This window comes from Meleagris gallopavo, chromosome 13, assembly GCF_905368555.1.
Source record: "Meleagris gallopavo chromosome 13, MGAL_WU_HG_1.1, whole genome shotgun sequence".
Taxonomy (NCBI): Eukaryota; Metazoa; Chordata; class Aves; order Galliformes; family Phasianidae; genus Meleagris; species Meleagris gallopavo.
Genome location: NC_139416.1, coordinates 10,217,400 through 10,245,370, shown reverse-complemented (window position 1 = coordinate 10,245,370; position 27,971 = coordinate 10,217,400). Strand labels below are relative to the sequence as shown.

Sequence of the window (27,971 nt, the reverse complement as noted above, 5' to 3'; positions counted from 1 at the left end):
TAGGCTACCTTAGCATGGAAGAAATCCAAACTCAAGAGAGAAAAATCTTGAGAGCTATCCAAACAAACAAAGCAAAACAGAAATTTAAAAAAAAAAAATTGCTTTTTTTTTTTTTTTTTTCCTCAGATATCAGGTAGTTGTTTAAAATTTATTTATTCCCCCAAGTACAGAAGATAGATATTCAGTAGCTGGTGTTGCTGGACTGTTTGGTATATTGGCCTGAAAATATTTTTTTTTTTTCTGTCTAAACTTCCTCCCAGTATTAATTTCCCTTCAGAAGAATTCGTAGAAAAAGCAAATGTATATAAAAAGAATCAATATGTGTTCCTGCCAATTAGAAACTCATGTGTTGATGAATAATTACATGTAAATATTACATATAATTAATAATTGCTTATTTTTCCTTTATTAGCAACCAACTTCTGTAGCCACATCTACTGTCCGCCTTGGACTTCCAGTGCAAGCCAAAGTTGTTCAGTCAACTGCAACACCTGTTAGTGCTACAGCTGCTGCAACTCTGCCAGGAGGCTCTATTCTTTCACATACCACAGTAAGTACTGAGGATATAAAAAGCAAAAGATGGAATAAGAAGTTTTGTTTATAATCATTTGGTTTTTATAATGTGAATTTTAATGAGAAATGTTAATATGTTTATTTTTATCACAAGCATAAAAATCAGTAGTGAATTGATCATCTGTCTGTTCCATGCAGGTGTTGGATGATAGCCTGTATTTTATTTTGTTGTTTCCTAGCTAATAGAAAAAAAAAAATGGGTAGTATACTTTCACTTTTTTTTCTCTTTTAAAGTAAAAAATCAGTTGGGCTCTTTAGTGGTACTTCAGTGGTGGACTTGTAGCACTAGGTTTGTCCCCTGTCGAGAGCTGTGGTGTCTATGGCTGTGTGGGCACCACTGCCATAGTGTAGACCATGCATTGCAGTGCAGGTGCCTGGGTCAGCTTGTTCTGTGTCTGTGCCAAAACTCTGCAGGTAGATTGGATCAAGAAGTTCTAATAGGTTCTGCTCAGCATGCTATGCTGCCTGGCTGAGCTCTCTAGTTTCTGCAGTGCCATTTGGTGTGTCAGTTTGAGACTTCTTGGCACTGGGATGGTGGCATATTTAGTCAGATCATGTCAGTGGCTGAACTGGACTGACCGTGTGTGTATGTGGTCCTCTGTTCAGCCTGATAAACTTTCCAGCCTTCTGAGATTGAGGACGGTGCAGCAGGATCTTTACATACAGCCAAGCTACATCAGAGACAGTTCTGTTTGCAAAAGCTAAAGCACATATGCAGCCCTTGGACTCAAATTAGGTTGTGAAACTGTGGTGATGCATTTGTGTAATCTGGATCTGAGCTGCAACTGTGATATAGAGCATTGTAAACCTGATGACATGACAACAGATCATTGGGAATTATCTTGTTTGTGTCAAGGGACAAATCTACAAAAAGTTGAGGTAAAGAAGTAACATCAGAACAATCATCTTAAAGAACTGGGTAATAACTCATTTTTAGTTGTACATTGATTTTTGTAATAAAAAGAAATTTAGATGAGATTGACTTCATGTGGTTAAATGGTAACAAAATTAGAGTTATAATAAAGTTAACATTTTTATTTTGTCAGTAAAGGTGTATTTGAAAGGAAATACATTTTCTTGTCAGATTTCTAAGAACTTTGTGGTTAGATGAAAGATTTAAAAGAATGACCTGTTTTCCAACATAAAATACTCATAGGTGTCAGTAGCTACAACAAATGCTCAAAATTTGTTCAAGACTACAGTATCAACGGGAACACCAACGTCTCAACAGCCTGCAGTAATTACTGGTGGACAAACTCAAACTGCAGCACAAAACCAGAGTCAGCCTCGGCTCCCACTTCCACCTCATACAACAGCACAAGTGCCAGCACAGCCCCAAGTCATACCAAGCTCTCCTGTACCTGGAACTACAGTTGTATCACAGGTAAGTATTAAAATATTAGTCATTTGGTTTTCTTAGTATTTTATGAACTTCTCGGATCTATTCAGAAGTGGAAAATTCCATGCAAGCCTAATTCCTGTGATGAAACACTTATGTTACAAAACAGAAGCCCTTCCACTCATTTCAACTAAGTGGAATACAAATTCTGAAAGGGAAGAACAACTTTCTCCATCTTGCCATATATTTGTAAATAAGTGAAAATCTATGGTTAAGCTGAAGTGTATTGTTTCTGATTCTCAGAGTTCTGGGACCAAATTACAACATATAAAAATATCTTGAAACATAAGAGCATTTGATCTTATGCTGTTGAAAAACATTGTATATGATAGAATTTGAATGATTTTAATTTGATTTTATTGTTGTAGCTGCTTTGTACAAAAACACTGAATCAATAATTTAACAAATTAAGATAATTTAGGGAATGCTGTACATTGTGCATTCCAAAGGAGAATGCATGTCCAACAAATTGTTACATTAGTTCTTGCATTTATACTTATTTCTATCAAATCAAAAGGTAAGATATTAAGTATTTCTTTCTCTGATTTCTGTTAGTCATAATGAAGTATGATGTTCAGTTAAATAAGAAATGAAGATGATGTCGGGTAACTAACAGCAGTAGCAAAATAACAGCTGTTGTACATGCAGTATCTCCTGCTTGAATTAGAACAATTTAATCATTTTCTCTATAGTAATTGGAATGTACAGTGATCATACTTGGAAAGTAGCATGTGTCTGATTTTTATTTTCTTTGGCTTTTGCAGGAAATGCAAGAGAATGTGAAAAAATGCAAGAACTTTTTAGCTACTCTTATAAAACTTGCTTCTCATAATTCACCTTCTCCAGAAACATCCCGCAATGTGAAAGCTCTGGTTCAGGATTTGTTGGTAAGTATTTAGTTACCTTTCACTAATGTTAATTACATTAAGCTTGTCATTTAAGTATGAGTAACATGCTGAAAACTGCTGCTATCATATAAGGAAAGGAGTTGGGCTGCATCAAAATGCAGATTTTCTGTTCTTCAGTATATTTAAAAAATCTGATAAAGTAGGCTTTCTCTTATATTCTGAAAGGGGAAATACAACAGAATATTTAGTATGGATTAAAAAGTAATCTTGTTTTGATAGATAATTCTTTGGTCTGTGTGGAAAATTTAGAAGAAAAAAAAATTTTTTTTTTTCCTTTTTTCCGTGAGGATTCATTTTGTTTTCCTCCAAACCATGACCTTTTCTGAAAAAGTAAAAATCTAATTAATGTTTTAACCACAATATGAATGTAGAAATCTGCACAATGTGATTGAGAGTTTCAAGAACTGTAGGAAAAGTACTTTGCTAAGCTACAGTGTCTGAGCAGTTCTCCAGGTAGATGCCCCTGCATGGAGCCTTAGCTGTGAGTTAATTTTTAGAGGAAAAGCTGTCTTTCAGCTGAACAGAACCTGTGAGCTTGGAAAAAAGGTTAACTTGAGTAGTCTTCAGGGCAACAGACATAAATGCACTGCAAACAGGTGCTACTTTGGAGTTGGACAAATGGTCGAGCTTCTTAAAAGGTCTTTGAAGAACTTGCACTTGAAAGTAGTTGATACCTATTTCTTTTAATTAATTGGCACAAACCTGTATAGTTTAAACAACTCTTAAAACATTTCAAGTAGGAACAATTAGACAGTAATATTCTATAGTTCCAGTAAAAATTCATTTTAAGTTTTGATAACTAAGAAACTGTAACTAAATAAAGATAGCTACTTAGAGTATTTAAAATAATGGGACACGTATGTAAGAAATAGATTTATTTAGTGGAGGTTGTATTGGTTTGTTTCTTTTTCTCTGTCAGTCTAACAACCTGATTGTACTGGGAGTATCTGAAAAATATATCTGCATTACACAATTCTCCTGTATTTACTACTTAATAAACTAGTAAATATATATATAATATAATCTATATTTTTATAAGGTTATATTTTATGAATATATGTATGTACAGGTGAATGTTTTTACATATGTGTGCTTTTAATATGCTCATACATACGCTTTATGTAAGCGTGTACCTATATTCTAATTTAAACTAGACCTTCAAACTGTCTTTGGAGTCAAGTAAAGCTGTTTTCTTATTATAAGAGCTGGCAAATTTTATAATCACTTGTCAGTCTACTTCAACAACCTCTTTTTGAATTAATATTTTTTTTAAATAATCAAGTAAGTGCGTGTGTGTGTGTATGTAGACACACATGTATACCGTGTATGGACGTTTTTACATACATGAACTTGTTCTCATTATCTGGAAAAACAACCAAACAACAGAACTGAATTGGTGATGGTTTTATATATATTTTAAAATTATTTTTTTTTTTTTTTCTTTTTTTCCCCTCCAAGGATGCAAAGATTGATCCAGAAGAATTTACAGGCCGCCTTCAATCAGAACTCAAATCATCTCCTCAGCCATATCTTGTACCTTTCCTTAAGGTAATGTGAATATTGTTTAGATAAATTTATTTCAGTGTAAATGTTAGTACTTTGAGTTTTAGAGAATGTTTTTTTAAGTGGAATTAATTTCACCTGTCTAAAGGAGGAGTACTCAATATTTTCTTTGTGGTGAGGATTTCTCCTGAAATCTGCTCAGCTGAAACTTATGCAATACTCACCACTGTCAGGCCAGCCAGGTGCTGCTTATTCCCTTCCTGACTGGGAGCCTTGGCTATGTACTCCAGTTAGCTGCACCCAGCAGGCTAAGAGAATGGTAAGAAAATGGGATTTCCTACAGGAGGGAGATCTCCTGTTTGAGACCTTGGTTTAGGCTTAAGCAAAATTTATGTGTGCTCCAGAGCTGATCTGGAGCTTACTGCTTGAGTAGCCTTGAACTACAACAATTAGATTTTTAGATTATTAGATTAGAAATTAGATTTGTTTATAAAAGTTGTTACTGCTTTGTTTGGAAATTATACGTTGTTTATTCTGTAGTGTTTCTTTGCATTAAGCTTTCTGTGTAGTCCATTTCTGTAAAGTACACCATGTCCACTGGAAGAGTTACAAGGTCTATAGAATGCTTCAAATAATTAGACTTTCTCCATATTATTTATTGTAATCTATGTTTGAGATGTTAAGAACTTTCAATTCATGTGTAATTGCAATGGTGAAAAACTGACCTGGATAATGCTATGGAAATAACTGATAAGTTGATTCTGCCTGTAATCTGCAACTTTTCATACAGAAATTCTAATGTGATTCGAAACAGATTTATTGATCCTGCAGTAGTAAATGTAGGGGTAAATTTAACTTTTTTTTTCCTGCATTACCTAAAATAGCTTCCATATGCAAGATTAGACACGTACAAATGTAATTATGCTCTAACAAAGCCACAGCTATTGTTTTGAAAACATTTTTCTTCTCATCCAAAAATTCTCAGTTTAGGGAAGATTCCCTCTTTTTTTTCTCTGTTCATCTTTTCGTCAGAACTCTCTCCCCTTGCTTTTGTTTTTTTCAAGTTATCATTAACTCTTTTCTTTTTCCTGCTCTTACGCTACAGCCATTTCAGCTTGAACACAAATTTTAACTGTTTCTTTTCTTTGAAGTCCTTTCTTGGCAACAGACATTAAATTTTAAATAAATATTAGAATTTTAGAAAGGGCTATAGCTCGAGTTAAACACTTGTGTTCTACAGCTGCCTGAGGGATAGCACTTCAAAAGAACACTTCTACCACTTAAAGTAAGAAGTTTATTCATGAAGGTACGGTGTAGCCTTTTGGAACTGTGTTTTTTGGTTGAACTGGTCTGAACATGAAGCATACAATAGTACACTTTTCTAATGCAGTCAGAATACATTAGATCAGTAGTAATACAGTAAACAACTATTGCTGTAGGGCATCAACAGTTAAATCATCTTGTTCTAGGTATTGGAGGCATGTCAGGAGAAGTAAATTGGTGCAGCCTACTTCTAGCATTAAGTAGGTTGCTGCTACAGTTGTGTCTTTTCTCTCAATTTTTTGCCCTTCCAAAGAGCTAAGCTGCAAGTTCTAGATGGTCTTGACTTGGGGAGGAGGGTTATAGTTTACCATGTTGGTGGAATTGAGGCATATCAGAGTCTGCAGTTACTAAATACAAATTGAAATCTTACTGAAATTATAAACTGAGCTTTCTCTGTGTTCAGTATTACTTCTTTTTCATGAAAAAGTAGATTGTACAATTGAAAAGAAAGATGTAATCTTTTATAGGTTTACAGCAAATTTCAGGAGAATTTATTTTAGGCAACCTGGTAAATTTGGTATTTCATAAACTTTTTTTCTGTTTTTAGAAAAGTCTACCTGCATTGAGACAATCTTTACTGAATAGTCAACATTCAGTTTTGCAAGGACAGCCGTCTCAGCAGTTGCTTCAACAAACCAAGCTATCACAAGTTATACCTCAATCTGCCTCTGGAAGTATTTCCTCCATTGTCACAACGCAGACAATAGGAATAAGGCAACCAAACAACATTTGCACAGTCTCTGTATCAAATACAGTGCAGCCTCCTCAGGTTAAGGTGGTACAGTCAAATCAGAGTTCTCAACTGGTAGGTACTGTAATATACAGACTAAATAGCAGTTTTTAATGTTATTTTTATTTCAATTTGTTTGGGAAATAGTTTTTATATAATAATCTACAATGTGCAGTAGCAGTTCATGTTACAGTTGTTTATATGCATGCTGAACCATTAATTTAGGTTATATTATTAACATGTCTTAAATTTAAGAAAAGCCTATGTTCTTGGCCTTTTTTTTCTGAAATATGGATGTTAGGTGATTATAGTGGAATTTGAATTAATTACAGATTTAGAACTGAAAACTTAACAAGACTTATAGGCTAGAGTATAATTTTTAGGTATGTTTCTTTGCTTCCTTTAGTACATTAAAATTCACTAGCTCATTTTAAACTATCTATATAACTATGTAGTTATAAAATTTTATATCAGTATGTTTTGTTTTCTGTACTTTTTTTTTTTTTACTGAAACTTACTGTGCAGACTGGAATGTTACATGATAAGATTCACTAATTGCAGAAGTATTACCAATAGGGCAACAGCATATTCAGTTACTGAGTGGATGATGAGTTTGTCTTATTGCTGCATAAGATCTTGTGAGGGTGTGTACACTTGTAATTAAAACATGATTGGAGTTTTTACCAAGACACTGAGTTCTTACAGGCATTGTCATCCTTCTAAACAAAGATGTGAGAATTTTGGTCTGTAGTTTCTATGTATAGGTGAGCAAAGTACTTGATTTAAGTTTCAAAATTAAATGAGCAAGTTCCAGAAAGTGTGTCAAGCTGGAACAATGCATATTATCTAGATTCAGAAATGCAGGTATGATGTTGTAACACCTTCTATCCTTGAATTTATAGGCTCTGTAAAGGAAATAGGTTTCAGGAGGTGTGGAGGGAGAATGTTCATTATTTTTAATTTAAAAGTGGCAGTTTTTCAAACACAGTTTGAAAATGTGGTCTTTTGAACCTTCTGACAGTTAAATTACTGAATTTAAAATGAAATTAATACAATTTTACCAGCTTACTGTGAGCATAGTTTTAAGATGTAAGAACATCTGATTTGGTTTTTAGACACCCTGCTTCAGCTTTTGTAATGCACAGATGTGGATGTTTTGCGCCTTAACTTGACTGCTTTCCATCCAGCCATCTGAATTTTTTTTCTGAGGTGTTTTCTCTCCACCTTTTCTGGACTGTTTTATAATTTAGAAAAGTGTTCCTTAGACTTCTTTAGGTCCTGCTTGTCTACATTCTGTAAGAATGAATTGACAATAGCATTCATTCTTCAAGGTAGGAGAAAAGGAATTGGTTTTGATTACAGGCAGTGGGTGTACAAATTACTCTCTGACCTGCAGAAAGCAAATTTCTGACAGCAGCTAGCAGGTTCCTTACAGGTATAAATGCTTGTGGCCAGTACATCTAGTCTACTCTCATGTCACAATCCTAGGGCAAAGCCACTGCCAGCTAGCACTACCTTTTCCAGTGTTTTGCATCTCACTCTGAACACTCCTGTGACTGCTAGGCAGGCTACTTTCCACTTGTGAGAAACACTGATGTCGAACAAAGAAAAGTTCATGGAGATTTTTTATGATTATAGCTCTTCTGAAATATCTTCTGAATAGAATAAATCCAAATTCATGTAAGACAGGTCTTAACATTCACATACATTCTCCCTCTCCAGTGTGCCTGTGGGTACACAAAACAAGCAATTGTGACATTAATGGGAGTAGAGACTAACAGTGTGAAGAGTTGCTTTGTCATTCAACGTACATATGCAACGTGAGGGAATTGACAACTGCATTGAGGAAATGAGTCTAATGGGCAAAGAAAATTTTCAGTCTATGAGGAGCTGATAATTCTAGGAATAAATTTTAATCTTACTAGGTATGTGAGATAGCATTTCAATTTTCCTAAGGTGGCAAACTGTGGAGCAAAATTATGCTTAATATTTCTAGAAAATATTTAATGGAGAATGAATGCATAAGAAATGAAAATTCTTCAGCTTTATTGTAAAATTGGGTTTCTGTATTTGTTTTAATTTATCAGTAACAAAACCGATTAATAGAACCAAACATTACATTAACCAAACACTTTTTAATGTCCCTCAGATTAGTTCTGTACAGACAAAAGCAGCATCAGATAATAAGAGATACTGAATAAAAAATGCTATATTCCACAATAGCCATCGGCTCATGTGCCAAGCAGACAACCCAACATCATCTCATATCACGCTAGTAATTGTTTGTAAGTATTGACTTTTTTTGTAGTGATAATGATAACACTCTTCACACTTCTTAGTGCTCCCCAAAATCAGAGCACAGCAAAGAGCTCCTGGCAATCTTGCCTGGGACTTTTCCGGAAGAGGAAGATTACAGCTGGCTTGCCGGAGGGCAGCCAGCACTGATGAAGGAAACTGGCTGAGCTCCAGACTCTCCAAGCCTGAAGCTCACTGGAGAGAGTTCCAGCTGGCTATGCAAACTGTCCAGCTGCAGAAGGGCAAGCCTGTTTTGGAATATAGATCCTCTCAAACCAGCCAGTTTACAGTATCCACTTTCATCTTAAAAAATGGATAATCTGTTAGCTGTTCATTTTTTTTTTACTTTTCTGTTTTACAAAGGGGTCAGTGTTAGGAGATAGTCCATGGCACTTTTGGAAAGACACAATATTAATCTTTATCGTTGCATATATTGAGTCTTTCAGAGCAACTCATCTTACAGTTTTGAATTACATTAGTCAGAATGGAGTTGTTTAAAAGCATTACCTTAGGTAAATGCTGTTATTTTTTAGTCAGTGAAAAACTGCCCTTCTGCATTCAGTAGTGATCAAGATACTCCATCTCTTAGCATTTTTGGTAAGCTTATTCAGAAGTTATTCTGATTTGTTTTTATGATTCTGCTGTTGTAAAACAAAGAACGTTAAATTGATGGCAAAGCAGAATTTTATTATTTCCAGAAAAACAATATGAATTGTATAAGAATGTATTCCAGCAGAATTGAGACATTTGAAGGTAAAGCTGCATTGTCTTCACATGTTGTTATTCATTACTAACGAAGCATCTCTGCTGATAATTTAAATAGAAGTTAGACATGCTCTTTGTCTTACACTGTACAACTCAGCAATGTGGCTAAGATGTGTGAGCTGTTACTGTCCTGATTTGTTATACGTATAGTGAACCTGGTACTGTGTAAGATGCTGAGATGTTCAATCATAGTCATCTTCGCTTCCTGTTGTATATAAGTTCTGTCCGTAGTGCTAGTTCACGTGGCTTGTGGCTCTTCTCATGTGGTGATACTTCTCCCGGATATACTGTGGTTTCTCACAAGTAGAGACTTCTCTGTATACTGCTCAGCTTGCAATGTAGATTGCACAAAAAGAGACTTAATCATTAAAATCTATAGTGCTGACACAGATGAGTGAGGGGATTATATTTTTCTATTTTGCAAGGTGTGCATCCTTTTCTAAAACTATGACAAATCAGTGTTGTATAAGAGATAGATAATTCTATTAGAAATGGTAGCTACTACTGGCTGGGGAAATGTGGATAAGTCTTGGGCTAATATTTTATTGATGAGGCACTAATGAGATAAGCTAGCAATCAATTTTTCTAATTGTTCTAAGTGCAATGTTCAAAGTTTGTCTAAATTGTCATCCTTAGTAGGCAAAAGCTCTTTATATGCTGATATATGCAGACGTTGCCTATCTATTCTGTTTTTGTGATTTCTGTGAATGATAGAGATTATTTTTATTTAAGTGTTTAAGCTGTAAATAGATTGAATAATGGAGATTGATTTGCACCTTACATGTTGTGTTGTTACTATGTTATAAGAAGGATTCTGGAGGTTGAAGTCGCTCACTAAATTTATATGATTAAAAAAACAAAGAAATTTGAAGTGATTCGTCTTAATTAAAACAAATTTAGTTACATAATCTAATTATGTAAAGTAACATAAAGACTGTGCAGGTCTAGTTGGAGTCTTCTAAGAAGGTAGGATAGAGCAACTGAATATGCAAATAAAATACAGTGGCAGAATAAGTATCCTGTTATATGGGGATGCTGTGCTTTGTTTTCGCTGCTGAAGCCTTCCTGTCATCAGTTCTGGTTCTAAAGGAATGTAATTCATACACTTCTCAGTGCTCACAAGAAATGATTTTGTTCTTGTCTTGTATACAAGGCATCTTAGAAATGGAAGAGTAGAAGATGTCTATTTGGATAGAAGTGGTTTATATTAATGAACTAATAAATAACTAGCTGCAGGTTTTGAATTTGGTGTACAAGAAAATTTATATAAAAATGTGTGATCTTTCAGTAGGAACAAAACCTATAGTTGGAAAGTTGTATGCCTGCTTGAAATACAGTTCAGTGACTTTTTAGTAGGTTACTCTGAAAGTAATGGCTGCTATTTATTTCCATGGAAACTGTAACAGATACAAAGAGCACAGTAACAATGTTATAGCAAATTCTCATCTACACTATTTTTTTTTGCTGTTGTCACCATCATCAGCTATGTGTTTTTCACCAGCAGTGATCAAGAGCCTGCATGCTGTGCTTTTAAAAATCTGCACCAGTGGAGGTGACTCCCTGTCACTGTTGCCACTACTGAAATGCACCACCCACCACCTCACTGTGCTCACATCCTCTGTTTGGGCTCCATAAATGTTCAACAAATGTCAATGAGTGTTGGTGGATGACATTTTTTTCTGCATGGAGAAATTCAATATTGGCGGAAAGGCTCATCAACTACTGCCACACCAGCATCCACCTCTGCCATCGTGGGCCAACATTACTTTCAGAACAGCCCTCCTACACTGGGGGGCAGGTGGGACAAGTGTTCCAATGGCTTTTATTTTTATTTACTTCATCGCTTATTTGAAAATTCAATAGAGCAACACTGTCATCTTAACATTAAAAATTATATGCTCCTTCAAAAAGTAAATTTTTTTTTCTTTATTTGTCTGGGAGGAAAACAGTAATTGTGTACGTAAATTTTGAGGCATGTTGAAAAATTCTTTTACTATTACAGCATGTTCAGTAATGGTAAGTATGAATTCTAGGCCCATGAAAGCATGAACATTCTAAGTTAATGCTGCCAGATTACATGATAGCTGAGGTTTGATATGACATTTATCTTCAGGAGCGCGGAGACTGATAAATCACAAGTGGCATAGCCACAAGTGAGTTAGCAAGTGTTTACTCATGAGTGAAGATGGATGTCATATCAGTCCATAGCCATTCTGCATTTTGAACAAGTAGCTTACTTGTTTCTTCCTTCCACACTGTTTTGTTTTGTTTTTTTTTTAATTAATCAAGAGAAAAAATGCTCAAAAATAAAACTTATTTTTGAAATTTGTGTTCAATTCTTTGCAGAAGCTTCTGTTTCTTTTGTTGTTAGTTTTTATTGCTATATTGTATGCTTATGCTTTTGGATCAGATGCTTCTGTTGCAAAGTGTTGTTTTGTGTGAATCAGATGAGATTAATTTTGCATTTCCAGTCAAGATACAGGCTGCAGGTCATTGTGATCCTATGCATCTGCAAAGAAGCACCTGGATTGTTGAAATCTGCAGAATTCCTTTCCTTGAAACTCTTAATTGTGAGCTGTAATCTGATTGTCACAAAGGAATTTTCTCTTTAATGGTTTGCATTCATTTTTTTTGGTATCTCTCATGTAGATAGAAGGGAAACAGAAGTTGCCATCTTTCTACTTAAATCCATTTTATGCGCTTTGACTCATTTCTTTCTTGGCCTTTATTCTAACCAAAAGAGTCTTGATCTGTCTTCTGTACATCTTCCCACTAGGTAGTTGGAGACAGCAGTAAGAGCTCCCCTTCTGCTAAACATGAAGTAACATCTCTGATAACCTCAGTTTACTAAAAACACCCACTTCTCTATTTTCTGTATCAGTCTAGTTTAAGATGTTGGTGCTTGTGAACTGATTCAGCACATGAATGGGTAATGTCAGATGTGGTATGTTCATATTTTTAGGCTATGAGAAATGTAAAATTGGTGAAGTAAATCATCTCCTAGATTATTATGCCAGCACCCTGTTCATTACTTACATTTTCCAGACCAAATTCTGGATGAAACAATAATGTTTATGCTGTGGGGAAAATAGGCAAGAGGATTAGAACAATTTAAATTAGTGTAATTGATGAAGACTGGTTTAGATTGTTTATGAATTTTCACGCAATGTAATCTATCTCTGATTCATCAGTTTTTACTATGTTCTTTGTTTATCTTTGGAAAGAAAGTTGCACATTCTGTTTCAAAAACAAATTGGTAATGTTTGTTCCTTAACTGCTGTCAGATTTGAAGATCACATCTGCGTTGAAATATACCGTAAAACCATATGGAAGCTGAAATCTAAGCTCTGAGTTCAAGTGCAGTTTTTCCTTTTAGAGAATGTGTTGCTGCTGACTAGGTTCACTATAGAACTGAAGATGTGGAGTTTGATCTGTACCCCATGGAAAAGTTTATATCTCAGTCATTTTCTATTCTTTCAGCACTTCTGTGTATGCTGAGATCCTAGGATAGTACTTGTTAATGCATTCAAAATACATTCATCAATTTTTTTAATAGTAAAGATAATATCATTATTTACATAATCTTAAATATTAAATACTAGCCTATCTTTAATAGTGTTAATTGACCCACTTTGTAGAGTATTTGTGTGAAAATATTAATCAAATGAAACAGAATTTGATCCTGAATTCTAGAAGTTGCTTGCTTCACAGAGAAAGAATTTAGTAACAGATGATTGTAATAGTAGATGATACTTCTATCCACAGGTCACACACATTTCCTTTTTGGCCTGACTTTTGGCCAATTAAGGTATGGCTGCTTTCCTTCACTATTCTCTGAAGACTCATCTAATAAAATAAATCACTGTAGAAGTGGTGACATTCTTCTTTTCTATAAAATACCAATTTTTTACTTCTGGGCTGTTATGTCTCCTTATGAAAATATATTTGTATGTGGAAATTTTTGTGCCTGAAAATGGAGTCTAATTAAACTTTTTCCCTCTTTTACACTTATTGCCTATATTTTTCTCTAGTTTGAAACTTGGTAGCTCCTTTATTCTGCGTGCTGCTATTTACTCACTGCCTGTCTTGACCTAGTACGTTTATGTCTACTTGCTCCATTTCTATACTCCAAATACTCACTTTTCTTTCAGTGTCTACAATTGAAACTGAATCTTTAATGTTTTTTTTTTTTTTTTCCCCTTTTCTCTTTCTGCAAGCTAGAAATTCTTAATACTTCTACATCCACAGGTTTATTATGATCTCACAGCTTTTAATATTTTAGGTTGTACAGAATGCAATTTCCTTAATTGAAAATGTCCCTATTTGTTTTTTCCTCCAGATTATATTAAAATTCTTGTTCCCTCACTACTCTCCTCTCCTGTTTGTAGTTTTCTCCTTCTGATTTGGCAGCCCTGGTTCCTGTTCATGGAACACTTGCTTGTCTGTCCCCAGCTCATTTTATTCTCTACTTTTACATCTCATTTGAAAATATGTGTGTATATATGTATGCATATCTGTGTGTATATATGTATATATTTTTCCTTTTCTCCATAGCATACTTTGAAGTCAGAAATTTAGCCTTTCATTCAGCTAAATGCTATATTTGCATATACTTTGTAAGAGTAACATCTGGAGATGCTAAATAAAGATGCATTTTTTCCTGTTCACTTCATGTAGTGGTACATGACATTGCATACTGTCTTCTTGGAGGTAATAATGGTGCAAGACAGCGACTTGTAATTCAGAAATTGGATGTATTGTGCTATGGAACTAACATAGTTGTGACTGTGAAGAGAACATGACTTCCAGGGTTTTTGTGGTTGTAATTTATTTGCAGCTATCTGCCTGTGTTTTGTTTTCAAAGTTTATGGATTTTTTTTCCCATTCTGCAGCATCCATGTGTGTCATTGAATCTTCTGTTCCCTATGTCTATGTATACCTTGTCCCTGATTTCTTTTAGCTATCCTTAGAAATGACCCTTGCAGTGTTTTTTTTTTTTATTGTTATTATTTTATTTTTTGTTTTAATTTATATGTGAGCCGAATTCTAAGTTCCTGACCCAGTTTCTGTTTTGGGTAAGAACCTCAGAATTTCAGTAAACAAACCCACGAGAATATCCAGTTAACATTTAAAAGATAATTAATAATCCCAAAACATTACTTTCCCTTCTTGTGTACATCTGACTTTGGAACATAATATTTTGGATTTTACTTTTAGTATGTATTTTCTTTAAAAAGCGTAGGTTTATAGTGAGAGACCTAACTGCTGTAGATGTATACCAATAAAATTATTGCAGTTTTCTTCTGCAAATACTTTTCTTGCTAGTAAAGTTTGTGAAGACAAAAGTCTGAACTTTGATGTTTACCTCACATTTTTTATGAAGGTTGTGACGTACAACATTTGTGTCAAGTATTATTTTATCTTTTTTAACATAACAGCAAAATATGTATATATACACACACACACAACCACATGCATTACATGAATATGACTTTTGTCACTAGCTGGTTGTGCTTGTAGAGATCCATATGCTTATATTAGTAACTGCAGGTGTTAGTATGTTTACGTTGTGTGTGTTTGTGTATAAAGAGTATAATATAAGTATACTTTTTTTTAATAATAGCAGATTATCCAGTCAACATCTGCTCAAACTGTGAAACGAAACCCTGCTTGCCAGACTACCCAGATTAGGATGCCAGTGGTAATAACTCAGACCATTAGACCACAAGGTATGGGTTTAAATGTTTTAGTGAGATTGTTACCTGTGTATGAATTTCATTGTAATTATGAACTGGTAGCATGGGAAAAACTTGCAGTGCTGACATTAGCAGGCTTGACACTTTTTTTTTTTTTTTTTTTTTTTTTTTACTTCATACTGGCTGAGGAGCGCATGTTTTCACTGTGCAGTTTGAACATTTCAGACCTACGCAGTTAACTGTTTTGAAGTTAACTTAGAACTCAACCTGCACGTGCTTAGTTCCTTACTCAGCTGTAAGGAACTTGACTTTTAGTATTGCACACTGTAGCTTTGGGCCAAGAAAGAAATGCTTTGTTTTTCCTGAAGCTTCTAGAATTCCTGAATTTAATCATCCTACTTTAACTCTTGCTCTTCAAACAGAACATTATAGCTCCAGAGATAAAGATAGGAGTTGGAGAAATTTGTCAACTCACATGCTTTTTTCTGCCAGTATGCTTACTGTTTGGTGAGGTCAGAGACAGTTTGCAGCAACCTGACATGCCAGGGGAGAAAGAGGTCTGGTGGTATACACAACTTTCTCACGGGTTTGTACACAGGTGGGTGGATGTCTGGCTGATGCATCCCACTTTTAAAGATGGTTTTTGAACCCTTCTTTTGTTAATAAATATCTTTTTGTTCCTTTCTACCACTAGTCCTTTTAGCTTTGGTGTATAATTACATGGAAGAGTATCGTTTTGGATTTGGGGATTTAGATGATTGAGGATTTGTAATGGAATACAGAGTTTATCATCTTGGGGTACTGAATCAGAAATCAAAAGTGCACATGGAAGCTATTGCTGCCTGTTTAGACTTGTTTCATTTTTCTCATTTGTCTTGGGAAAAGGAAGCATTAAAAACAAACAAAACAAAACAAAAAAACACACAGTAGCAGTTGATTTCTTGTTCAGTTCACTTCAGGGAATCCAAAGGCTGAATGGACAAGGAGACCAAGCTGTCAGTGTATTCCTTTTGTAGGCTTTTTTTCCAGGTTAGAAAGATATGTATTTACTTGTCATAAAAGGTATTTACTTGATAGCACTGACACTCGTGTCCTGAGTTTATTAACAGGAAGAGTATTCAGTGTCTTAGAGTGCAGACTTTCACTTCTGACTAATGTCTGAGAGTGAAGATTGATTTAATTTCTGTTCTTAGTATACTATCTCTTAAGTTGTGAATGAGAGCAGTATGTGAAAAATTTGCATAGTATCAACATCACCACAAACAGTGAATTCAGGTCACAAATTTATTCATGGTAGCCATTGACTGGCCAGTGAAATACAACTTAACTGGCAGGTTGGGTTAAGGAAGACAAAAACTCACAAAGGCCAATTCATGCGAAGCTGTGCTTTCAAGTGAGGTTATTCCTATTTACAAGCTTGTTTTTAAGCCTGCCACTACCTTGTTTTAGTTACACATACAAAGCATTCAGAATGGAAATTTAAGAAAATATCCCATTGTGAAGACTATATATTCTGCCCATGTCTGGGGAAAAATCTGCCTGTGTGTTCACAGCTCTAAGAAATGCCTATGGCATACTGCCAGATAACTGTACATTTTGATTGTGATGTATTGTTAAAATTTTCTAATGTAAACACCAGTATAATTGTGTTTTATGCTGATTTAACGATTCCCATAGAAAAAGGTAAGATACTGGAATAGAACACTGAATAGAAAATTACAGCAGTAAAATTTTGTGGAGTGTGATTTTTCAAGGATGGTTATGTCAGAATTGATCTGACTTCCACAGAGTGCTGCATTTTACATTAATATTAATGCATCCATGTGAACAAACTGTAATGCTTTCAAAACTATAGTATAGGTAGATGGCAGACTCTTAATAACTTTGTATTAGTAAATGGCATCCACACCCGGGGAAGTAACATTATAATTATTTAAGGAAAAAGTCACACTCTTTTATCAAAACAGTTATCAGTACAAAATATCTGTGAATTGAATCTTTCAGATGGAGGAATGGAGCCAAAGAGTAAAATAATTAGCCGTAGTGTTCATTGCAGCTATTTAACCTATGCAAAGACAGAACTAGGAACTTAGGAGCTCCAGAATGTAGGTTTATTTCTCAGAATCATGCTACTTGAAATTTGAAGCAAGGATACAGTGTTGATAGACTCTGTACGTCATTACCAATCTTGAGAAAAATCTAGACCCACAGGTGATTTTAATTTTCCATATGCCATAGTGTAAATTGTTAGTTGAGCCAAAATTTTTATTTAACTCCTTAATCACACATGGTTGTGATTTAAACTGTAAGACTTGCGTGTCACCCCCAAACTTATATTAGTTTTGTCAGATCCATTTGAATAGAGTTATGTAATAGGATGAAAGAAAGTGAGACACTTTTTAAATTTCCAAAGTAGACATACAGTTTTCCTCCAACCAACAAGTTAACTGCTCTCTTGTTGTACGTTTTCCTTAATTTTTGGGGTCAAAAGTTATCTGAGGAAAAGAAAATGCTGATATTAGCTGCAAAGGAATATAGTGTTTATTCTGGAGAAGTACTGCTGTTCCCTTACTTCAGCCATTGCAATAATTTTCAAGGCTAACACATTTCAATTTCCTCAAAACTCGCCGCTGAAAGCAGAGATTGCTCGTTTTTATTATTTTATAATTTCTTTCCTTTCAATTCACTTAGTAAAAACCTTTCAATCAGCTAATCTGAAATAGATAAATGGACCAGGCTGTGAAATGATGCTATCTGTGACATCTCACAGACCTTGAATTTTCTGATGACAAAGTAGTTTTATTCCCCAGACTTAGAACTCAAAGTCATGAATCTTGTTTTGTATTTGTTAATGTTGAGGGTTCAAGCAAAAATATTTTTATCTTGATTGAATAACTGAATGAACACTGTCAATTAAGTTTTGCTCTCAGAGCATATATTACACTAGATGAAGACTTGCGAAGGAAAAGAGGAATGCAGGGCTCATGTACAGCTAGTGCTTCTGTTTCAGCTAAGTGTTTTAAAGGCTTTATTGTGATAGATGTGATTTCAGAATTTCTGTGGTTTTCAGAATTCATAGAAAAGAATAGCTTATTTCTGCTAAGGTTCATACCATGCCATTTTTAGGTAATTGATCCACAGATGTGCAGGAAGAACTTTCATGTACTTCTCAGTCTTAAATACTATAGTTTGTAACTCAATACAATTGAATGATATACCCCCCTGCCTCCCCCCCCCCCCAAAAAAAAGTAAAATCTCTTTAAGTCAAGTAAACACATGACTTAATTACTTTCACATGCCAACATACAAGTAGGGTTAAAAGAAATGGACAAAATATAACTGAGCTAAGCATGTCTTAAAATCTTCAATATTAAAGGAAGACATAGTAAGTCTTTTTCATTTATCAGTACTTTTTGAGTCACATAATGTTTCGATGTTTTCTAATGACAGTTAATAATTATGTTCATTGGTTTACCAATTAGCAACATAAGCTTATAATTATTTTTTATTAGATTTTCCAAATGTCAGGAATTAATATCTTTTTTTCTTAATTTGGTTGCACAACAAGCTGAATGTACACCACAATTTGGCTCAGTTTGAAATGCCATTTTTTGTATACAGAGACTTATAAAGTCTAGAAACAGATGTGTATTACTTACAAAAAAGCATTTTCAAAATAAGAAAGTAAAAGAAAACCTTTACGAGGGAGGGTATGTCAAATTTTAAAATGGTATGGGGTCTTTTACATACAGTATAAATATCTAAAAATACTTAAAGTAACATTTTGAACTCAGCAACACATCAAAAATGACTGTAAGAAAATGTAAAAGGTGTAGTTATTAGCTGGAGTGGCTGACTTAACACATCTATATTAAGAACATTTGAAATTATGTTTCTATATGTTGTGCAGAATATAAAGAAAAATGGTTTACTGGCAATTGAAACACATAACCTTTGTGTGTATTGTAACCAACATTGGCCAACGGTTTTCATGTATGGAGAATCTTCAGTATTCTGTAAATATAGGACATACTGTAATGTTAATACAAATTTTGTCTAAAGTTGTTCTTCTTCAGCAGTGTAATCTTTAAAAATAATAACTTCCTTTGTTTGCAATTTACAGACAGTTAAATTTAGTTCCTGGACAGAAGGTTCTTTGATGTAAATTGTCTAAGACAGCTCATAATAACATCGCTTGGTGTTTTTCAGGCACAGTAGGGAAGGCACCAACAATACAAGCCAGCAAAAGTCCTGGGGGCTTTGGTGTTCAGGTCTCTGCAAATCAGAAAAACAAGCTGAATGACCCTGGAGGTGGTTCTTTCAGGTAAAAAAAAAAAATAAATAAAAATAAAAATAAAAATTGTAGGAGGGTGGCTGGAAGGGGGGGGATCTTAAATGTAAAATTCAGAATTGGTTTAACACCAGAGGGCAGTGTTTTACAATAATTTCTGGCTTTTTTACTGTGATTGGATGATAATTTTCTTATTTAGTTGTATCGGAAAAAGAAAATAAAAAGGAGTGGTGGGACTTGAAGATTTTTCTCTAAATACACTTTGGAATGTTTAATAAAGCCTTCACTTCCGTGGATTTCAATAAAAATTCTGGCAAGTGGAATAGTGCATATGAAGCTTTAAAAAATACACTACTGCTTTTATGTATGAGATTTGAATGTTCATATGGAATATATCTTGCTGAGAAGATGCTAATTATAATGACAAGGCATCCTGTTGATAGATGACTGCTAAGCTGCAGCCATCTCCACATAAGCATACTGCAAACACTGTTATTACTAGTATGTTTTCTATGTGTATGTGTACTTTTACGAGAAAAGAAAACATTGCTTTATCTTTTCTTCATGTGCCTACTTTTGTGGCAGAGATTACGGTGTTCTGTGAGTTTCTATAGTAATCTAGTGCTGCAAAGTTCAGCACAGGAGCACTGGTGCATAGAGCTGCTATTTGCAGTTCTTTTGTACTGCAAACTTCTGTGTTTGGTTGTTTTTTTTGTTTTTTTTTTTTAGTGTTTTGGATATGTTAGCTGTTTGTAGTGAAAAACTGGTCTTCCATTTATTGCATTTTGATTTCTCTGTCTTTTTTTCTTTTTCCCCTCTGATGGGAGTACATTTAATGTGCATGTAATGGTTGAGCAGTTTCTTCTTCTTCCTGTTTCTTTGCTAAATGACAAAGTAATCCAGAAGGAAATGAAAATCCAGGAATTCTTATGCTGCTCTCTGATGTCATGAAACCAGTAATTAATTTTGCAGGCTTAGACTTTTTCAGGTGCAATAAAAGAGATTTTGTAGCTCTTAGTGAAATATGTCTGCTTTGAGGCATGTCAGTATTGCAACTAATAATGGTAGTACTTAGTATTAATCTAGAAGCAAAATCATTCAATTTTTTATTTTCCAATGCTTTTGCCTCCCACTGAGTATTTAAATGATTTAAAATGTCTTATGGGTTGAATTGTACTGTCTTAATAAGTATTTTTTATGTTTGTAAGCAACATGAGCATTTATTCTTCGTTAGTATAGCTTTCAATTTTACAGACACCAAAAGGGACAGCATTTTTTTTAACTGGATGTTGTAAACTGTGCCAGGATTGATTCTTGCATTCACTTAGTTTATACATAGAATATATTAGGTTAGTTGGAATTGTTAATTTTCCCTTGGGGAGAAGCAAATGCTCAAGGCACTGATTGATAAATCAATAAATCTTTAGTGAGTTTGGTAAATAAGCTGTCAAGGGTGTATGTCATTTTTCCTCTGGAGAACAAATTTTAGTCAGAATGAATGTGTTTGTTTCCTTGCATTGTTTTCTCCTTCAAATAGTAAGACACAATACTGCATTTAAATAAGTCCATAAAATTGCAGGGATTTATTAAACAGCAGCAAAGATCAAGCTTTTCCTTGATATCTTAACAAAGAATTCAGTTGTTTGCATATTTGCATTTCAACCCCTAACCTCTCCTGAGGACAAATAGATGTCTGACTATTAAGCCTAAAGGCACAGAGCTGGAAATCTGTATTAATCCTCTGAATGCTGACTAGTTTTCCTCAACATTCCCAGCGTGTGTGAAGAATGTGTTTTTAGCCAGAAGGCAAACTGGCATCTACAGCAAAGCAAGAATTTTGAAAAATAGTTGTGTTATGTATAAATTTATTTTGCCCTTAGTGTTTCATTATTGCATATTTGTTTCATTATTCTATATTCTACTTTTTTATTTTTACTCTTGTGAGGAAGGTGTTGGTCACTAGAAATGGAAATGTGAACTTGGCTATTTTTGTTTTCTTGTAGTCATACACATTCTTAAACTTATGGTATTGTTCTAGACTGAGAAACAGTGGAAGGAATTATATGAGAGATGTAGCAATTAGAAATGTCACAAATTACAGCTTAGCCTCTAATGTCAGCATTAATTAATTAATTGTACGACTGCTTACACGAGTTCACCAGATATTGTGGTTGCTGCTCTATGACGTACAGTCTTCAGCCCTGAGGCTTCTGCACTTCAAAGATGATGTAAATCTGAAATCTTACGTCACCTTTTTGATATTAAAATTTATTGTTGCTACATTATTAAGTAGAAAATACAGACCATTCAATTTAGTTGACTTTTCTACTACATAAATGAATGGAAATGGGAATTCCATTCTCTGTAATATTTTTTCTCTTATAGTAAATATCCAAATATTTGTACCATAATAAAGTGCAAGTAGAGGAGAAATGAAGCAGACGGCCCCTTGAAGTCTGCATGGGGCCTGTATATTGTGCTGCAGCTGCTGTGTGCATCACCAGTCTCATTTAGAAACATTAAAGCTTCCACAAATGTTACGTACTACAGAAAACAATGAAAATAGCATGCTCTTGAAGTAGTTATTACCTGCAGTTCAGATTGTGGCCAATATAAAGAAAAAGTGGAAGCATTTGTTTCCCCTGAAATTAAGTCAAAATCATTTTAGTTGGAAGGGACGTTGGTGGTCAGCTATTCCAGCTTCTGAGTCAGAGCAGTTTGGTTACACCAGGAACTTGCCCAGTTCCGCCTGTCTACAAGGACAGAGGTATGCATTTGTACACCTGTATTGTCCTATCGCTTCCTAACAGAACTGAGTAAAACTCAGAGGCATTGTACTTAAAATTGAGCAGGAAGTGGGCAGAACCATTCCTTTAATGTGTGTGATGATGATCATTTGCCTGAGTGTGCCTGTTAGGCTGATGCTCCTTCCTTTTCACAGGAACTTTACTATTTCTGAGACAGTAATATGAAGTTGTACGTGACCTTTTGGAGCCTGTAATTATCTCTGCAGCCTCAGTGTTGTGGGTTTTTTTTTTGTTGTTTTTTGAGAATTCATGCCATGAAATGACTGGTACCATTTGAACCTTGTCTTTGTACTTATATTGCTGAGTGGCCATGTTTTGAAATAGACTATACCCTGGAATAAATAATCAACTGTATTTCAGTCTTCTTTTGTCTGCCCAGAAGACATACATTCTGAATCAGATAAGTCTGTTTCTGCCTCTTTATTTTATTTAAATACAAGTTTAATAACATAATTTTGGCAAAATACCTCAAAATGCTTGATGATATATCTGATAAAGCACCAAGCACTGTGCTGTTTTGGGAAAGCAAGAAAGCTAATGCAGGTGTTAAATGGTATACTTAAGCTGTAATTTTAAGTTTCTTTTTTTTTTTTTTTCCCAGATCAACGTTTCAGGCTCTGAGATGAGCTTGTATTTTTTCCACATTTGTAAAAATAAAATAAAGTGCTGATCACAAATGTAATATGTTCTGTCATCCTTTTTTTCTTGTCACTGGTAAAATCCAACGTAGACTTCATGGTAAAATCCAATGTAGACTTCATGGATGAATTGTATGATAAAGCAGTGATAGGTTTAATTTTGAGATTCATCCCTATGAAAGTCAGAATAAGCATTATAATAGAATTTGCATCAGCGAAACTGATGCTATTTTAAAGTGTAATACAGTAGTGGCTGTTGCTGTAATTTCAAGTGACAGATTCCATGCAGTGTTGTAGCTGATCTCTGCTCAACTAATATGTAGACTTAGTGTCTTGCATATGTGCATGGGCTGCTATAAAAACATGAAATTTTACTTTGGAAAAAGTGAGGAATCTGTGGCATATGCTATTTCAACTGTTTTATATATTATTTTATATTATTTTACGTAACTTCTTTGGGAATAGTTCAGTATTGGAGATTTGGACATCATGAGCTCAAATCTTAAAAAGTGTGTGAGGAAATGTATTACTATGCACTCACACATTGAAGATTTATTCATAAGTAAAATGCCTCCAGATTTTCTTAATGTCTTGTCTTAATTTAAACAAACCTTTGAAGTGTGTTATAGAAAACTGTGCAAATACTTCATTTTTTCTGAACATTATTTTCAAGGAGGTGCTTTTTGTAGTTGCATGAGTGTTTTTCATCAATAAGAGGGGGAGAGGAGGTGTTGAAAAAGGTTAAATATAGGATGAAGAAATGACCTTGTGTTTGAAAACAGCTTGAAAACCCATGCTGCCTACTTAAAAATAGCATGCATATTGAGATATTAGATTTATCTGATAAGGCTCAGATTTTAGCTCAGTAAAGCCAGAAGTAATTAATATAAGCATAGTCATTTCTGCCAGGAAACATGAAATTGTTAAATAATGTGCCAGGATGAATAAGGAAAGATAGACAGTAATCATCAATTTAGTCAACCACTGGATGGCATCTTTGTTCCACAGAATGGCTTTTGAAGACACGTGGAGTTAGAAGTTGACTTCTGTAGGAAATGATATGGCAAAAATGCTAGCCCTCTTTTGTATACAGATGTGTTTATGTCAGTATCCGAAACCAAGTTTTCTTTTGTGTTGAAGTTCCTCAAAGTAAAAAAGGATATTGATAGAAATTTTACCATCTGGAAAATCTGTATTGCTAATCATGATTAATTAAAATATATTCAACATCTATCTTCTTTCTGATATAAAATAAAAACAAATGTACTTGGTGGTAGCAAATTGCTGATGTTAGTTGACAGGAAATAATTCTGTCCAGGAGTTACCTCAATAGTCTTCTTCGTAAGTGCTGTTGTGCTGATTTTGATCATTTCTATGAATTCCTATTTTGTGCTCAAATAAAGAAATGAATTATCTTTCTGATACCGCCTACCAAAAAGAAAAGGTAATACTTGGAATCTCAGGGTAATCGAAGTAGAAGTTTAAAAAGACCAAAAAAAAAAACAAAAAAAAAACCACCTCTGTGAAAAGTGACAGTATCCTCAGGAATTTCACTTTGGAGAAGAAATGAAGTTCTTAGTGCTTGTGGAAAATAACAAAAACTGACTTGTGCAAGTAACAAACTTTTTCTGACAATCATTATAAAATCTGCCATTTTCAGCCTCAAGTATTCAGTGTATTTCTCCAGGCTTATACAGGCAAAAATCTCTTCTTCTTCCTTCAAAAGAAAGCAAAACCAATATCTTAACAAACTATCAAAGTCTTGCAAGAAAATTAGGTACTCTGAGATGGATATCTAGAAGAGTATGGGGGGGACAGGGAAGACATGGATTTCTAGATTCCTCTCGTTACTTTTGTTCTTAATCCTTACTTGTAGTTTTGTTTTTTACTGTGGCATTACATGTTTTAACAGGTGAAACTAAGTATTCTAGTGCATGTAGATGGCCATGTATGTATGTTTTTATATAAATCTTTTAAATTAAACTTCTGCTTGTTTTATGCAGTAGAACTGTGAAGTTGGATGTACGTGGATTTTTTCCATATGTATATTCTCAACAGTTGTGTAGTCATTCCTAGAATACACTCAAATCCAGTGTCTGTGTCACAAATAGCTCCTAAACAGAAAGTGCTGAAAACAGATGGTTTGTTTCCACAGTTATGAGCCATCTCTTATAGAGGTAGGACATAACAGATGCTTGGGAGATACCGGTATGATCTGTCTTCTGAAACTCAAATTTGTCAGTTAGTCCTTCGTCAAGCTGTTAGGAAGGCTATTGCAGAGCAAACAGTGGCTTGGGAAATGCTGCTATCATCATCTGAAATGCAGCTCATTTTTCTAAAACTAGATGACATGTTCAACTGTTTTTGTATGTTGCTAGGGAAAATAGTATTGTACAGTTAAATGATGCTTGGAAACCAAACTTACCTGTGAATTCATTGTTGTTACTCAAAAATGAAGAAAAGGCACCTCCATCACTCCGGGCAAATGGCCCTGTGTGTGGGGACTTCAGAATGTGATCAAGAAATAGTTAACTCTGAATCTAGAATATGTAATGTGAGAATTGAGACCGTGGTAGTTGTGACTTAAATTGGCCCAGACAGCAAGCCTATTGCATGCTCTGGAGTTATTTTGTATGTATTAATTGAATGTTTCAAATGTAGAATTATTTTTTATTTGTATTTTCATTGTAGAGATGATGATGACATCAATGATGTTGCCTCTATGGCTGGTGTTAATCTAAATGAAGAAAGTGCCCGAATTATGGCTACCAACTCTGACTTGGTTGGAACCCAGATACAGTCATGTAAAGATGAACCCTTTCTTGCTGCTATACCTCTACATAAACGCATACTTGAAATGGGTGAGAAACATGTCCTCTCTTTTTGGTATTTTTCGTTATATAGTTCTGAGTAACAGAATATGCTTAGCACTTAAGATTTTTATAAATAAGAGAGCTTATGCCTTTTATTACATAATCTTGTATTCTTGAACTTTCAAGGTTTTTGTGATAGAAGTAACTGAGCTATACCAAATGGGAAAAAAAAACATTGTATAGGTCCTTTCATATTTCATACTTTCCCCATGTTTTTTATATCCAAGGATCTCAAAGCTCTTTGCAAACATTAATTATTTCTCACAATCCTTCTTCATGTTTTACACATGAGAATGTTGAAACAGAGAGGTAAATTAAGTAGTTCAGGTCACAGAGGACACCTGTGAATAAGATATAACAGATTGCTGAAGTTACCTGTCAAAGTTTTTTTTTTCCTCATGCAAACCAATAATTCAGTTCTTAACACTTGTATCTATTTAAGTTCACAGTGATTTTCTTGTAGTATTTTTCCAAAAGGTTTATTTATTTATTCTGTCATTTGAAAATGAATGTTATAAATTTCAGTAGAAAAAATAATTAGTCAAAATTAGTGATGCTTTAAGGTTATTAGGCATGCTCATTATGTATTTTATTTTACATACATAATTAATATATTGTATATGATCTGTTACCTAAATGTATCTTTTCACCATAATTTTTGATAATGTTTTCAGGTACATCAAAGTCTTAAGATACAGAGCTCCAAGCGTATAGAAGCTTTTATTAAAAAACAAAACAAAACAAAACAAAAACTCATAAATTTGTGAAAATCTGTAGGGAATCACTGTCCTCATGGTTTTTAAGGTTGTAGGGTTTTAAGGTTTGAAGGACATTTCTGAAATATTGCGTTTATGTTCACTGATTTAATGAAAGCCTTTTCGTATTGCAGTTACAGCAAGTTTCTTCATTAATTTACTATTGAGTTTCACTTTTGTGTTATAATTAGTTGAAGCCGTTGTGAGAAATGAATTTTGCATGTTTTAGCTAGCGTTGAAATGATATGGCGATTACACTATGTGATGCAGCGTGGGAAAGCATATGTGCAATATTTTGTGAAGTGGCTTATTACCAGCTGAGATGGGAAGGCAGAAAGATTGTTGTGAAATTGGTTTGAGAAAATGTTGTGAAGGATGCTCATATAATGCATTATACAGGTGTTAGAAAACAAAAAGGAAATGGAGACCATTAAAAAGAATGGGAAATCAGTAATAAATTTGCCATATAATCCTTAATGAACTGTCTGGGCGTAACAATTGCTGCACAACATGGAGCTGTAATTACAAGTGCAGGACTTGCAGGAATCTGTACATACTTTAAGAACCACAGAACCCATCACACTATTCATCACTGCCTTTTGGGGTTTGCTCCTCTGAGGAGCAAATCCCTATGGCTGTTTCTGAAGCTTTATTGGCTTTGATAATTGAAATGAAACTTTCAAAGCTTTTAAAAGCAGCTGCAGGGATTTACTTCTCAAAAGCAATGAATCCAAAAGAGCGGCCACTCCTAGTGATCTCCTGCAACCACTTTTAGAGCTTTATTTTGTCTTTATATGAAGCCTTTTATAGTTTTGAAAGTGTCTGTGGGGTTCACTAGTGGCTACTATCTGGGATCTATGGCTCTTGAGAAGAGAATTCCTTCAGCTGATTTTTGAAGTTTTAGAAGCTTGGTTTTCATTGTGTGTGGCCAGATTTGTTGATTGCCTGGGACCACACAAATTTAGTAGTGTGTGAGCTACTGGGCACTTAAAATAACGACATTGTAAGATCATGATGAAACTCAGTTTTACCATGTGTTGCTGTGCCTAGACACACCAGGATCAAGCACAGGAGGCTGTGACCTTCTCAGGCATATTAGGAAAAGAAAGTGTCTTATGTGAGTCCTCAATCTTCTGTTTTTGTTATGCCTGTTGACAAATGAGATAAAATACATCTTCTTCCTTTAACCTGAGTATGACTTAAAGAGACCTTATTTTCTACCTTTAAATCTATTCATATTTAATGATCACTTTAGTTTTAGGGCATGTTTTTAATGTTTTAGTAAAAGAGAGATTTGTGGTATGTACAGTATTAGGAAACTGCTCTTCTCTCCCTTCTCAGAAGCTAGATCTTTCAAGTTTTCTGTCATATTAATCTCTTCCTCTCTTTTTCTGAGTAACAGTTCTGTCGAGCAA

At 34.4% G+C, this 27,971-nt stretch overlaps 1 protein-coding gene across 3 annotated transcripts in view; it reads left to right on the top strand.

Moving 5' to 3' along the window:
- LOC100543167 (transcription initiation factor TFIID subunit 4-like) overlaps positions 1-27,971 on the top strand; it is a 132,778-nt gene that overhangs the window by 13,085 nt on the left and 91,722 nt on the right. For 2 of the 3 annotated variants that reach the window (XR_014886166.1, XM_085235119.1), the window contains exons 3-10: positions 413-550; positions 1,730-1,957; positions 2,737-2,859; positions 4,339-4,428; positions 6,254-6,511; positions 15,120-15,225; positions 19,402-19,516; positions 25,620-25,789. Coding sequence is in view for 2 of the 3 variants with exons in the window: in XM_085235119.1 (XP_085091245.1) it covers positions 413-550; positions 1,730-1,957; positions 2,737-2,859; positions 4,339-4,428; positions 6,254-6,511; positions 15,120-15,225; positions 19,402-19,516; positions 25,620-25,789 (1,228 nt within the window). In the remaining variant the exon portion in view is untranslated. The remainder of the gene's footprint in view (positions 1-412; positions 551-1,729; positions 1,958-2,736; positions 2,860-4,338; positions 4,429-6,253; positions 6,512-15,119; positions 15,226-19,401; positions 19,517-25,619; positions 25,790-27,971) is intronic. The other variant, XM_085235120.1, reaches the window with a different exon arrangement.